Source organism: Carassius gibelio, chromosome A15 (genome assembly GCF_023724105.1).
Source record: "Carassius gibelio isolate Cgi1373 ecotype wild population from Czech Republic chromosome A15, carGib1.2-hapl.c, whole genome shotgun sequence".
NCBI lineage: Eukaryota > Metazoa > Chordata > Actinopteri > Cypriniformes > Cyprinidae > Carassius > Carassius gibelio.
Window position 1 is genome coordinate 9,437,372 of NC_068385.1, and position 15,206 is coordinate 9,452,577.

At 44.6% G+C, this 15,206-nt stretch overlaps 2 protein-coding genes across 4 annotated transcripts in view; both read left to right on the top strand.

Annotated features, from left to right (window-relative positions):
• Window positions 1-1,498: 1,498 nt before the first annotated feature.
• Window positions 1,499-5,982, top strand: LOC128029119 (suppressor of cytokine signaling 5). The gene is made up of 2 exons (XM_052616670.1): window positions 1,499-1,857; window positions 2,781-5,982. Exon 2 carries the CDS (start codon window positions 2,828-2,830, stop codon window positions 4,226-4,228), a length of 1,401 nt encoding a protein of 466 aa, XP_052472630.1. The 5' UTR covers window positions 1,499-1,857; window positions 2,781-2,827; the 3' UTR covers window positions 4,229-5,982.
• A 257-nt stretch (window positions 5,983-6,239) lies between these two features.
• The window catches only part of LOC128029116 (centrosomal protein of 164 kDa), a 12,741-nt gene continuing 3,774 nt past the window's right edge, over window positions 6,240-15,206 (top strand). The window contains exons 1-21 of one of the 3 annotated variants that reach the window (XM_052616665.1): window positions 6,240-6,429; window positions 6,817-6,943; window positions 7,293-7,404; window positions 7,488-7,719; window positions 7,949-8,044; window positions 8,136-8,204; window positions 8,280-8,357; window positions 8,470-8,571; window positions 8,749-9,372; window positions 9,964-10,017; window positions 10,106-10,168; window positions 10,254-10,321; window positions 10,525-11,421; window positions 11,549-11,635; window positions 13,065-13,248; window positions 13,313-13,387; window positions 13,813-13,935; window positions 14,029-14,172; window positions 14,464-14,547; window positions 14,771-14,839; window positions 15,041-15,206. The exon at window positions 15,041-15,206 is cut by the window's right edge and continues 10 nt beyond it. In XM_052616665.1, the coding sequence (XP_052472625.1) occupies window positions 6,862-6,943; window positions 7,293-7,404; window positions 7,488-7,719; window positions 7,949-8,044; window positions 8,136-8,204; window positions 8,280-8,357; window positions 8,470-8,571; window positions 8,749-9,372; window positions 9,964-10,017; window positions 10,106-10,168; window positions 10,254-10,321; window positions 10,525-11,421; window positions 11,549-11,635; window positions 13,065-13,248; window positions 13,313-13,387; window positions 13,813-13,935; window positions 14,029-14,172; window positions 14,464-14,547; window positions 14,771-14,839; window positions 15,041-15,206 (3,409 nt within the window). In that variant the 5' untranslated portion in view covers window positions 6,240-6,429; window positions 6,817-6,861. Of the gene's footprint in view, window positions 6,944-7,292; window positions 7,405-7,487; window positions 7,720-7,948; window positions 8,045-8,135; window positions 8,205-8,279; window positions 8,358-8,469; window positions 8,572-8,748; window positions 9,373-9,963; window positions 10,018-10,105; window positions 10,169-10,253; window positions 10,322-10,524; window positions 11,422-11,548; window positions 11,636-13,064; window positions 13,249-13,312; window positions 13,388-13,812; window positions 13,936-14,028; window positions 14,173-14,463; window positions 14,548-14,770; window positions 14,840-15,040 lie in introns of all 3 variants that reach the window. The other 2 variants (XM_052616666.1, XM_052616667.1) reach the window with 2 other exon arrangements.

A 15,206-nucleotide genomic window follows, 5' to 3' on the forward strand; every position in this document is an offset into this window, starting at 1 on the left:
CACACTGCTCATGTTCAGTGTGTTTCTGCTGAATCCCTCGACTCCATCCGCCTGCAGAACCATCACTCTCTGATGTCACGAGCATCTGCTGACCTCTGACCCCCCTCGTGTCCCCTCATGTGACCTGGCACTCGTGCGATGACATCACTTCCTCAGGTCTGCATGTGCGCAGAAAGGTCAATTCTGTAGGAGAAGATGAGCAGGGTTTGCAGTAAAGCAAGGTTCTCTTTATCTTTCCGTATCAAAAGCAGAACTAAAGCTCACCTGCTCAACACATAGAGGAACTGATCGGGGTCACCCGCAGACTCACTGCACACAAAACAAGACACGCTTTCACAACAGCACCACAGATAAGATATTAAAGACATCTTTGTGTTGAATTGTGACTGTCCTCCTCACAGATGGGAGAGTGTTCTTCACTGGCTCACACTTTATTTTACAGCGTAACTGAACAAAGTCAAATATTGTGAAAAACTGATAGTGTCTCAGTCTGCATCACGTTCATCACGGTTTATAATTAATAGATGAGTTAGCGCTGGACTCACCCTGAACCCCAGTGATAGAAAACCCGGTCCTGATAGTACAGACACAGGAAGAGCCAAACACTGATGGTCTCCAGCCAAAAGATCACGATCAGGAACCAGATCGAGGACAGCAGCAGCTCACACAGCATCCTGACACCTACAGACACCACCATCATCATCAGCATCTTCATCACACATCCTGACACCTACAGACATCATCATCATCTTCATCATCATCATCATCACACATCCTGACACCTACAGACATCATCATCATCTTCATCATCATCATCATCACACATCCTGACACCACCATCATCTTCATCATCACACATCCTGACACCTACAGACATCATCTTCATCATCACACATCCTGACACCTACAGACATCATCATCATCATCACACATCCTGACACCTACAGACATCATCATCGTCCTCAGACAACAACAACAACAACAACAACAGAGAGTCCATCTGTAATAAACCACCTTGAACCAGTGAACGAGCTTGTGCGCGCTCCCGACCTCTCCTGTAATGAGCGAGTGTCTGTATGGACGTGATCGACTAGTTAATAAACAGAGTTAACAATGAAATGCAGCAGGAACAGCTTCTAGTGAATCCGATCGCGTTGAAGCGCCACTTCCGGGTATGCGCGCCGCGTTCCAATATAAAAGTCCTCATTTAAGAAGAATAATTAAAAACGTCCTTAACATCGGAATTTAATTTAAATATCAAAAACTATGTTCAAAAAGTCATGAATCATGAAACAAATAATCCGAATAATTACTGATCCCAATTTCAGCGGTAAAACCTCAGTACAGATATATATTTAAAAAAACATTCAAAAGAGAGGTGTTTATTGTCAGAGACAATTTGTTATTATTTAACACCAGCCAAACATCAACAGTTAAACCGGATCCCTTGGCATAACAGTTATAAAAACAATCCTCTTTCCGCTGTAATTCCGGAAGTATGGTCGGATGTCGGATCAGGAACAGGAAGTGAAGTCACCGTTGTGGCTGTGTGAGTTAGCTCGAGTCCAAGCGACTCTTCTGATTAAAGTTGAGTAATTAAAAGGGACTTCATGGTTGATTAAAGTCCGTGTGTGGTTGAGAAGCAGCGCTGCGTGGATCTTCAGCTGATATTACAGTAGTGTCTGTGAGTACTGTAGTATTACCGCGGTATATCGCTGATATCTCTCGGATTCACGCAGCTCTCTGGAAACATCGAGGGACTGGCTCATGTTTGTTTGACATTCATTCCTTTTTTATTCAATTTTATAAAAGAAGAGGATCAAAGTCACTCGTAATAAATGCCAGAGACTGCTGAGGGTGAGTGTCTTAGTTTAGTATTTATTAATATACTATTATAATATTGATTCATGTTTTAGAATTCATATTTATAGTTTGAGTAATTTGATGTGATTTTGTAATTTTTATACGTCTTTTTAATATTTTTTTGGCTTTATATTAATATTTTTTTATTTTATTACTTTCATTCTTTTATTACTATTTGTTTTTCAGTTTTCATTTAATATTTACATTTTATTTTACTTGTACTGCTGTTCAAAAGTTTTTTATGGGTTTTTAAAAAAAAATCTCTTCTGCTCACCAAGGCTGCATTTTTTTGATCAAAATACAGTATAACAGTGAAATATTATTCTAATGTAAATCATCTGTTCTCTGTTAAAGTGTAATGTATTTCTGTGATGCTCCGCTGTATTTTCAGCATCATTCCTCCAGTCTTCAGTGTCACATGATCTTCAGAAATCAGAATAATATGATGATTTACTGCTCAAGACACATTTCTGATTATTATCAGTGTTGAACACAGTTGTGCTGCTCAATATATGCCACTCTTTATCAATTTAACACATCCTTACTGGATGAAATCATAAAATAAAATAAATAAATAAATACTGATCCCCTTTTAAACTTTATAACTGTAGTGTATATTGTAACAAAATCTTTGTTTCAAATAAATGCTGTACTTCTGAGCTTTCTGTTCATCTGTGAATCCTGAAAAATCAAATGCATCACAGTTTCCACAGAAATATTGAGCAGCACAACTGTGTTCAACACTGATAATAATCAGAAATGTTTCTTGAGCAGTAAATCATCATATTATTCTGAATTATAACTAAACTGAAACAGTACAGCAGCAGAATAAACACGATCAGAAACAAGCGTCCGTTCAGCAAGCTGTTCTCTCGTTTAGTCTCAGAGGGGAAATGGTTTATCTGTTTTCTCCACAGACTGAAATCATGGAGCGCAGCTGAACGAACACATCCACAGCCGAGTCATGTCTCTGCCGGAGGAAGCAGGGGATCGTGGGAAGGAGCGGGAGCGCGGCGCACGTCCCAAGGTTCGTCAGAGCCGCTCCGAGGAGAGACGAGACGGAGGGAGGCGGAAGAGCAGGACAAGGAAGAAGAAGAGCCACCCGTCACATGACCTGACCTCGGAGCGGCCCTTGAGCGACGGCTTCCAGTACGGAGATCTGCTGGAGTCCAGCTCATCCTCTCAGGTCCTGGGATCGTCCGGATCCCTGCTGTCCGAACCGGTCTCCACCAAACACTCCCTCGCCTCTGACTCCAGGAGCAGCAGGACGCTCCGCCAGAAGATCCAGGACGCAGTGGGCCAGTGTTTCCCCATCAAGAGCCAAGTCCTGTCCCCCTCGCCGTCCTCCAGGCGTAAGATCCTCCTCAGCGAGCTCATGCTGGACAGCTGTCCGTTCCCCGCCGGCTCGGACCTGGCACAGAAGTGGTACCTCATCAAGCAGCACACGGCTCCCATCTCTCAAGCTCCGGTTCTAGACTCCCGACCCACGCTTGCTGTGGAGGACGAGGACGACCGCTTACGAGAGAGACGCCGGATTAGCATCGAGCAGGGAGTCGAACCTCCACCCAACGCTCGGATACACACCTTCGAAGTGACGGCACAAATCAACCCGCTGTACAAGCTCGGACCCAAACTAGCTCCGGGGATGAATGAGTTAGCCGGAGACGAGCGTGCGACGCTGCTCCTGCAGAGCTGTTTGGAGACGCTGGATGAGGTCACTGCGTCCAGCACACCGTCTGACCCGGACTCGACCGCTGCGTCCCCGTCCTCACGCTCCCTCTCCGTCGCGCCTCTAGTTCAGCCGGACAGTCCCAAATCACTCCACGGATTCCATCGCATCCACACACAGATCGACTACATCCACTGTCTAGTCCCCGATCTGCTCCGGATCACTAACCTGCCGTGCTACTGGGGCGTCATGGACCGATACCAAGCCGAAACACTGCTGGAAGGCAAACCCGAAGGAACGTTCCTCCTGCGTGACTCTGCTCAGGAAGACTACCTGTTCTCGGTCAGCTTCCGGAGGTATGGACGCTCGCTGCACGCACGGATCGAGCAGTGGAACCATAACTTCAGCTTCGACGTGCACGACCCCAGTGTGTTCCACGCTCCCACCGTCACCGGTCTGCTGGAGCACTATAAAGACCCCAACTCCTGCATGTTCTTCGAGCCGCTGCTGTCGAACCCCATCCACCGCTCGCAGCCCTTCAGCCTGCAGCGCATCTGCCGCGCCGTCATCAGCAGCAGAACCTCGTACGACGGCATCAACGCTCTGCCGCTGCCCAGCGCTCTGAAGGAGCACCTGAAGGAGTACCACTACAAGCAGCGCGTGCGCATCCGCAGACTGGACACCTGCTGGGACTGACCACACGTGCCCTGATCGAACCACGCCAGTGCCTTCCCCACGCTTCTCACTGTGAGCGCTGAACGCTGTTAGCTCTTCCTTATGACAATGAACGGAGTAACACTGAATCTGTATTCTGTATTTATGATCGTTCTCAAGACGAGGGAGTTAAGACCCGTTCAGGCCGAGAGCGATAACTGTAACGATGATTATAACACTGACTAGGGCTGCACAACTACGCAATCGTTCAAAGTCCTCTCCTTTTATTCTGTGTCCTTTACTTTCTACATCTTATCTTAAGGTTTTGTCATTGTTTTAATTTTAGTTTTATGTAACATTATAATACGATTCATATTTTTACTTTTTTTATGATTTAAAGAAACCAATTCGATTTATGGTTGACATTCGTGGGTTAATACTGTAGAAACGTACAAAGTTTTTCAGCTTGTTTATTTTCATATAAGAATAAGGCATACAGTTGCATCAAACAATGGTATAAACATAATATAGTTTTAATTGTTATAAGCGTAATTAACAATCGCAAGTACAAATTCAAGGGAATAATGAAGAGTTATGATCTTTGCTATAATTGTGCAGCCCTACACTGACGTAACCCTTCCGCTGACCATTGAATGTCCATTTTTAAATTATATTAGGTGTCATTTTTATCAAGAACATATATTAAATAATCTTCCCTCGAAACGCCATTGGGATAGTTTTGAGAAGCGATTGGCAGGTTTTGTTGTAAACACTGTGTAACACTGACTCTAAAGTTGACTTTTACGATATTGATCGACTATAACTATGTTACATTGAATATAATGATGACTTGAACAACCACAACAGCGATAATTATAACGATAATTATATTAGCGCGCTCATAATTAACGGTCCGTTTATTTTAAGGGCGTGCTGTCGCTTTAAATTCTCAAGCGCTGTAGAGTTGGTGGATTCTGATTGGCTGTCAGTGTTTTTATCGTTCATCAGCTGAAATCGTTTCTCTGTTGTGATTGTAATAGTGCTGACATGCTATTCTCTCGGAGTTAGAGTTATTATTAAAAGCTATCGCTACAGTTATCGTTCTTTAATTCCTCGCATCAGATGACGTCAGAGATCTCGATCTTCATCACATCAGTCTCTCACTCATTCCACACACAAACGGGCGATTAGAGTTTGAATCCGGATTCTCTGGTTTTCCATCTGAGCGTCAGAAACGGATTGGAGAAACGCTCATTCATTCATCATTCTTTCCACTCCATTGCTTTTGTTTTTAATGTTCTGTTTCTGTGTTTTGTTGCAATCCCACAATTGATTTATTTAATCTAGAAACCAAATATTTGAGCATTTTCAACTACTGAAACCTCATTGAAAAACAACAGCAACGAGTGAATCTTCAACAACAGGTCTATTAGAAATGCTTGTAAAACTCTGACCATGTTAAAGATGTTCCGGAAACTGCAGCACTGAATCTGAACCGAAGGATGTGTTTGGAGACTAAACTAAATCAGATCAGCCGGATGTTTTCTATGAAATGGATTGCTTTTTGTTTTGTGTCGGTTTCAGGAGGACCATCATGAATGTCACAAACTTCTTGCCTGTTTTTTTTTTTTTTTTGTTTGACACTGGTATTTATTTATTTTCTATTTAAGGCTTGCCTAATATTCTTAACATTTTCCTTATGTATTTCTGATTTATTAAAGCCAAGTGTGAATAATTTTATTGATGTGTATGGTGTAAAAAAGCACATATTAATAAACTGTATGTATCTTTTCTCACTCTCTGGTGGTGTTTTTGCTATTTCTGTTTACCTGAAATAATAAAAGACGTGTTAAATCCGGTAGCAATGCTACAAAAAGAGCTCTTAATTAATAATAATTTATTTATTATAGTTGAAATATTATAATAAAAGTATTGGAAAGTTCACGCTACTATCTTAGAAGCTCTTGGATACCTTCCTAATTTTATAATCGATTAAAATAAAAATAGTTTTGTATATTTGTTATGGCGTGTACGCGCATGCGTCGCTGAGGGACTTTTATTGTGAAACGCGCCTTCATGTTCCGGTCTGTTGCTGTGATGGAGACGCGCCTCGGATTTTAAACTTTCTGTTTGAAATTCAGAAAATCCTCTGAAATCATTAAATATCCGAGAGCTGAAGCTGTACGATCACACAATGATTTTAAAACTGATTTTTTAAATGAGGCGGTGGGATCCGAGAGCAGGTGAGGATTAAACTAATCGCGTTAAATAATCAGCTATTATTATTAAAACGATTGTACTTTATAATTAACAAGCGCGACACTCACTGTTTAACTTTGTGTTTACTGATGATTTGTTTTCATATAGTTTTGTGTAGTCTTTTAATTTATTCGTTCAGGCTTTAATTAGACCGATCTTAACTAAAGCCCTTTTTATATGTTTTGACATGGTTATTATTATCAAAGAACAGCGATTCGACCGTGTTTCTGAGGTGAACACAAACCGCTCGCTGTCGATATTATGAAGGGTGAATTTAATAAGCAGTTATTTTATCGGTAATAACGTTATTTGCGCGATGTGGTGTGTTTGTGAAGTTTTAATTTGAAGTAATTTAGTGAAATCAATTGAAGGCCAGTAACCGCTCTAGTGCGCGCTCCTGTCACGCCGCCGTCACCATGACGACCACGGGGCTGCGCATCGGAGATCAACTGGTGCTGGAGGAAGACTATGATGAGAACTACATCCCTTCAGAGCAAGGTTACACTACAGAACTGACACACACACGCTCACTCTCTCACTCATGCACACGCAGGTACACTCTCTCACACAGACACACACACTCTGTTACACACTATCTCTCACACACACACACACACACATTCACAAAAAAAGAAATGTCTCAATGTTTTTGTTCATATAATGGAAATCTTATGTTTTTTGGTTTCCAACATTCTTCAGAATATCTTCTATCATGTTTCAATGAGAAAGTCAGTCATACAGGTTTGAAGTGACATGAGGAGAGTAAATGCTGGTGTTTGTTGGCGTGTCATGAGAACACGCGTGCTGATGGTCCGTGTGTGTGTGTGTGTGTGTGTGTGTGTGTCAGAGATCCATGAGTACGCGGTGGAGATCGGTATCGACCCCGAGCGTGAGCCTGAGCTGCTGTGGTTGGCCAGAGAGGGGATGGTGGCACCGCTGCCGACCGAGTGGAAACCATGGTAACACACGCTTGCATTACACATGCACATGTTTTCACATGGGGACAGGAAGTGAGTCTGTGTGTGTGTGTGTGTGTGTTCAGTCAGGACGTCACCGGTGAGGTGTACTACTTTAACTTCTCCACCGGTCAGTCCACCTGGGATCATCCGTGTGATGAACACTACAGACAGCTGGTGGAGCAGGAGCGCGAGCGCAACCAACACGCCACAGCCCCCAGCGCCCTGAAGAGAGACAAGGACAAGAAGAAGAAGAAGGACAAGAAAGACAAGAAGAAGGACAAGAAGAAGGAGCTGGAGGAAGTCAGAGCTCCAGGGGTGAGAACATCATCTTGCAGCAGCATACAGACGTCTCCTCTGCTCACCAGAGCTGTGTTTATCTGATCAAAAATACTGTAAAAACAGTGAAATATTATTCTAATGTAAAACACTTGTTTTCTGTGTGAATCTGTGTTAAAGTGTAATTCTGTGATACTCCGCTGTATTTTCAGCATCATTCCTCCAGAAATCGTTCTCATGTGAATGATAAATCCCTCTCTCTCTGCAGGTGCTGGCTCCTCTCGCTCCTCTCCGTGCTCTCTCTGACGCTCCTGTCGCTCCTCTCAGAGGATCTGGACTCCAGCCGCTCAAAACCTCTCTCAGGGTAAAGCGTCAGGAATCTCAGGATTATCAATGTATTGAGTCGTGATTATGATGTTGATTGCTGCTGGTGTGTGTGTGTGTGTGTGTGTCAGGCTGCTGCTGTCAGGAGCGTTCAGGAGGAGAGGAGCGCTGAGGAAGACGAGGAGATCTCTGAGGAAGAGGTGAGTCTGAAACACAATCTCACACACACACACACACTGACCGCTGGATCAGATCTGACTGTGTGTGTGTGTTAGAGGCCGAGGGACTCAGCCGGACTCCTGCAGAACCTCCATCTGGATCTGGACGCTCTGGGAGCAGGACTGCAGTACGAGGTGAACACACACACTTCAGCAGAAGCTTTCAGGTCAAAGGTTGATCACGGGGGTGTCAGACTCAGCCCTAATCACACACACCTGATCGTGTGTGTGTGTGTGTGTATCTCAGGACAGTGAGGTCAGTGTGACGGTTCCTCCTGAAGAAAGAACAGAACCTGAACTACAGGATTTGGCCCTGTCCAGAGATCACAGTCCAGAAGCTCCTTCAGAGGTACCTGTGTTTCTCTCTCTCTCGCTGTCTCTCTCTCTCTCTCTCTCTCTCTCTTGCTCGTCTCCGTTCGTTTTTCAGTGTGTCTTTGTTGATAATACGCCTGTGTTTGAGGGATCTCCATGTGACCTCACACCCGTCTGTCTGTCGTCTGTCTCTGACTCCATCCCTCACTGTAAGGACTCGTTGCGTGGACATCACCTTTGTTCCACAGCAGCTTCACGACCTCTGACCCCGGATGCTGCGGCATCCATCGGCCGAGAGGAAGACGAGAAGAAACAGACAGATGAGGAAGAGACTGAGGATGATGAACAGATTGAGAGATTTAACAGTCCTGAAGAGAAGCAGAAGGACCAGACGGAGCTAGAAGAAGAGAGTAAAGATGAAGAAAACAGACAGATCAGAGATGAAGAGACCGAGGACCAAAGACACAGGGAGGAAGAGAGTGATGAGATCAGTGAGCAGATTGAGAGATTTAACAGTCCTGAGGAGGAGGAGAGGACCGGAGAAGAGAAAGATCAGGCCGGGAGGAAAGATGAAGGAAACGTGGGAGAGCTGATTGAACGAGAAGAACTAGATGAAACGCACAGACAGGACGGTAGAACTGAACACAGAGAAGACGAGGCTGTGAGAAGTGTGTCCTGTGAGGAAGAGGAGGAGAGTGTTTCTGAGCATGAGGAAGAGCGGAGAGAGAGAGCAGAGGTGTGTGAGATTGAACACTTTCAGAATAACCGCTCTCGTCCTCCAATCACACGCAGTAAAGCAGGGAAGTCTCTGCCTCAGTGGAATCCAGTGTCCAGTGAGGTAGGACTGAGTGCTCCGCCCCTGCCCACAAGCCCCGCCCACCACACATGCCCCGCCCCCATCCCATCTGTGTTTGACACATGCAGCGCTGGAGTCTGTGTTCATCAACCTCTGGAGGCTGATTCGTGATTCGTTCGTTCTGTGTTTGTGTGTCAGTGATTCCATGCAGAGAGGGGGTGTGTCTCAGCACAGTCATGTGACCTCAAGAGCACCTATCAGGATCAGGCTCTCTGAAGGATCAGATCTTCTCCATAAACACAGTCACTTAAGAACTAGTCTTACAGTTAGTCAAGCGGTAATTAGACCAGTTTACCCCTTTTATGAAACTGACTTCTAGTTATGAACAGTCTTGAAGAAAGAAATAAAATGACTAACTAGTAAGACTAGTTTAAGCAGCCGGCTACAGCCAATCAGAGCTCCTTTCTGCAGCAGAATCTCCCAGCATCCTCTCCACGTACTGCTCTGTGTCTGTGTGTATGTGTGTATTTGTACAGTATTCAAACCATTACACCTATGGAGAGTGTGTGTGTGTGTATGTGTGTGTGTGTGTGCTGATGTACGCGTCTGACATCATGTCCTGTTCTGTGACAGGAGTCTGAGGATGGAGGAGCAGCTGCGTCGCTCTCATCCGCTGATAATGTACAGGTATGACCTCTCACACACACTCACTCTCTCACACACACACACACACACACACTCACACTTATATTTCACTCTTTGTGTGTTTCCTCAGGCTGGTTTCCGCTCCAAACTCTCAGAGAATGTGTTTGATCTGCTGGATCTGTCACCTGCAGTGGTAACACACACACACACCTTTATATTCCCAACTCGACAGGTTTAAAGACTCATCCAGTCTCTCTCTGTGTATGTGTGTCTCTCAGGACAGGAAGGAAGTGAAGGGTGAGGCAGATGTGGACCGCTGTGTGGATGTCTCTGATTCTGCAGACCGGTGTGTGTGATGATGATGGTATAATTAGGGATGAGCATTGTATACCAGATGTACCCTAACTGACCCTAACTGAACAGAATATGTAATTTGCTGTTATTTCAGTTAATGTTTATTTTATTCTTAATGCAAAGTACTTTTTAAATGTTTTTTAAATTGGTTTCGGTTCTTAGTGAGTGAAAATGAAGATGTGTGTCTCCTCTCAGACGTCTGCTTGAAAACGTGATGTTAGCTGAGACGCCGCCGTCACGCTACGCTGCCTCCACATCCGCCGATGACATCATCAGCACCTCATCACATGACCAGAGACCTCCGCCCTCTCGCAGCAGAACCGACACCACTGACCGAGAGAAACGAGAACGAGAAGGGGACGAGAGGAAGAGACAAGAAGAGAGGGAGGAAGAGGAGAGGAAGAGACGAGAAGAGAGGGAGAAAGAGGAGAGGAAGAGACGGGAACGAGAGGGGGATGAGAGGAAGAGACGAGAAGAGAGGGAGGAAGAGGAGAGGAAGAGACGAGAAGAGAGGGAGAAAGAGGAGAGGAAGAGACGAGAAGTGATGGAAGAAGAGGATAGGAAGAGACGGGAACGAGAGGGGGATGAGAGGAAGAGACGAGAAGAGAGGGATGAAGAGGAGAGGAAGAGACTGGAAGAGAGGGATGAAGAGGAGAGGAAGAGACTGGAAGAGAGGGAGGAAGCGGAGAGGAAGAGACGAGAAGTGATGGAAGAAGAGGATAGGAAGAGACGGGAACGAGAGGGGGATGAGAGGAAGAGACGAGAAGAGAGGGATGAAGAGGAGAGGAAGAGACTGGAAGAGAGGGAGGAAGCGGAGAGGAAGAGACGAGAAGTGATGGAAGAAGAGGATAGGAAGAGACGGGAACGAGAAGGGGACGAGAGGAAGAGATGTGAAGAAATGGAGGAAGAGGAGAGGAGACGGGAAGAGGAGAGGAAGAGACTGGAGGAGGATGCAGAGAGACAGATGGAGGAGGAGAGGGGCAGACTGATGGAGGAGATGCAGAGGAGACTGCAGCTGCTCAGAGACGCTCTGATGAAGGATGAGGAGGAAGAGGAGCGCCGGATGAAGGAGGAGAGCGCAGAGCAGCTCAGGTCAGTCACTACTGCATTGTGGGTGCGCTGTAGAAGCATGTAACGCCATGCCGACGGTCAGGATGTTGATCAAACTCACCGTCTCAATGTAGCAGATCACATGACACGGATCACGTGTGTGTTTCAGGGTTCTGAAGGAGCAGATACTCAAACAGAGACGAGACGAGGAGGAGCGGATGAACAAGGAAATGCACACACAACTACAACGGATCAGGTACACACATACACACACACTATATCACCATCAGTGCACACTATATCACACTATATCACCATCAGTGCATACTATATCACACTATATCACCATCAGTGCACACTATATCACACTATATCACCATCAGTGCACACTATATCACACTATATCACCATCAGTGCACACTATATCACACTATATTACCATCAGTGCACACTATATCAAACTATATCACCATCAGTGCATACTATATCACACTATATCACCATCAGTGCACACTATATCACACTATATCACCATCAGTGCACACTATCACACTATATCACCATCAGTGCAAACTATATCACACTATATCACCATCAGTGCACACTATATCACCATCAGTGCACACTATATCACCATCGGTGCACACTATATCACCATCAGTGCACACTATATCACACTATATCACCATCAGTGCACACTATATCACACTATATCACCATCAGTGCACACTATATCACACTATATCACCATCGGTGCACACTATATCACACTATATCACCATCAGTGCACACTATATCACCATCTGTGCACACTATATCACACTATATCACCATCAGTGCACACTATATCACCATCAGTGCACACTATATCACACTATATCACCACATCAGTGCACACTATATCACCATCAGTGCATACTATATCACACTATATCACCATCAGTGCACACTATATCACACTATATCACCATCAGTGCACACTATATCACCATCAGTGCACACTATATCACACTATATCACCATCAGTGCATACTATATCACACTATATCACCATCAGTGCATACTATATCACACTATATCACCATCAGTGCACACTATATCACACTATATCACCATCGGTGCACACTATATCACACTGTATCACCATCAGTGCACACTATATCACACTATATCACCATCAGTGCACACTATATCACACTATATCACCATCAGTGCACACTATATCACCATCTGTGCACACTATATCACACTATATCACCATCAGTGCACACTATATCACACTATATCACCATCAGTGCACACTATATCACCATCAGTGCACACTATATCACCATCAGTGCATACTATATCACACTATATCACCATCAGTGCACACTATATCACCATCAGTGCACACTATATCACCATCAGTGCACACTATATCACCATCGGTGCACACTATATCACCATCAGTGCACACTATATCACCATCGGTGCACACGGGCACAGTCTATATCACCATCGGTGCACACTATATCACACTATATCACCATCAGTGCACACTATATCACACTATATCACCATCAGTGCACACTATATCACCATCAGTGCACACTATATCACACTATATATCACCATCGGTGCACACGGGCACACTCTATATCACCATCGGTGCATGCACTCATCTATCCCACATGTGTGTTTAGGCTTGAGAATGAGGTGAAGCTGCAGGAGCTGCGTTCAGAGCTGGAGGCGGAGCAGGAGAGGGTGGAGACTCAGAGGAGGAGGGACCTGGAGTGCCTGAGGGAGGAGTCAGAGGAGGAGCTCCGGGCAGAGAGGAGGCGGCTACAAGAGAAGAAGGAGGAGCATCTGACCTCCATCAGACTACAGGTGTGGGTGTGGGTGTGTGTGCAAGAGCGTGTGTGTGTGTTTAACACTCTGATGTGTTTGTCAGGCTAAACTGAGTGACACACAGAAGGATTTGAGGAGGACACGACCAGAACAGCCTTTAGTAGAGTACCAGAGAGAGGTACAACACACACATGTACACACGCTATTACTGCTACTAAATATAAATATTATACACAAAAAGGAATATTACTATTGCAATGTTTTCTGTACTACGATTTTAGCATTTAAGACAAAAACAAAAATTTTAAATATACTTTTTTTTTATGGTACAATTGTAAAATTCCTTAATTTCTTCAGTTTCAAAAGTTTAGTCATCCAACTTTTATTATGATGGAAAACCACCGGACTGAGCCTTAAAGCCTTCTCTATGGTTGATGAGCATTTCTAATTACAAGTTTAAGCACATGCTTCACTCAGAAACAATGCACAGATCTTTATATTCTTCATCACAGCTTTTGTCATGTGATAACTGCACTAAGCCCTATTGGGATTATATTTCTGATCTTGTGCAGCCCTGACGAGTGTGTGTTCATGTGTGTTTAGCTCACAGATGTGCTGCAGGAAGTCCGTGAGGAAGTCGAGAGAGATCACAGGAGGAAACTAGAACAGCTGAAGGAGGAACATCAACAGGAGCTACAGAACCTGAGAGAGACACACCTGGAGCAGGTACAACACACACACATACAGTGGCAAGCTATGTGTTAGTCTGATTTACATAGAGATGTTGAGATCTGTGTGTGTGTGTGTGTGTGTGTGCAGGAGAGCAGGGAGCGGGATCGTCTGCTGGATTCTCTTCAGAAGGAGAGAGACGCTGTGATCTCCACACACACAACACAACTACACAAACTACAGCACACACTGGACACACAGCTGCAGGAGACACGCAGGACACACTCGCAGAAGGTCAGCGCAGCACACACACACACACACGCACTCTGTCAGTGAGTGTGTTCATGATCATTCACCTCTGATATGAAGAATAAAGTGAACGTGCACCCATAACAAACACTGTATCAGAGAATGGATTTTTAATAATCGTAGAATGGCTTAATGTTTATTGATTTGATCATATACTCATCCAGACAGTGTTTACAGACAGACTCCGCCCACACACTCCTCTGATTGGCTGTGATCTGGTGTGGACAGACAGATTGCTTGTTGCTGTAATGTGTGTGTGTGTGTGTGTGTGTGTAGGAGTCAGAGCTACAGGAGTGGAAGGAGAAGCTGGAGAAACAAACCAAAGAACTTCACACTCAGGAGACTGAACTTCATTCAAAGGTACAGAACTCTGCTTTTATTTGAATTCTTCATTCTAATGATTATATGCCATACAGTTTGGTTATTATTTCAGATTTATTTCATTATGGTTTCCATCACATTTAAGGATGTGTGTGTTTAGTTTTTTTTACTTTAGCTGATGGGTTTATTTGTTGTTTCTCATTTACTTCAGATTAATAGTTCTATCTCAATACTAACAGTGTTGATTATTGATCATCATCAGGCATCAGATCTGAGGAAGAGGAGACAGCAGCTGTGTGAGGAAGAGGAGGACCTTCAGAGAGGATTACAGGTGTGTGTGTGTGTGTTTCTGATGTGTATCTGATGCGTGTGTGTTTCTGACGTGTATCTGATGCGTGTGTGTGTGTGTGTTTCTGATGTTTATCTGGTGTGTGTGTGTGTGTGTATATCTAATGCGCGCGCGTGTGTGTGTGTGTGTGTGTTTGTGATGTTTATCTGGTGTGTGTGTGTGTGTGTGTGTGTGTGTGTGCAGTCTCTCCCTCTGCTGCTGAAGGAGCGTGACGAGCTGTGTGAGGATCTGCGGAGAGAGAGACAGGAGCGAAAGCGACAGAGAGAGGAGAGCTGCAGGATGATGGAGGAGAGACAGCAGCTGGAGGATAGAGTCACACTGCTGCAGGAGCGATGTGAGCAGCTCACCT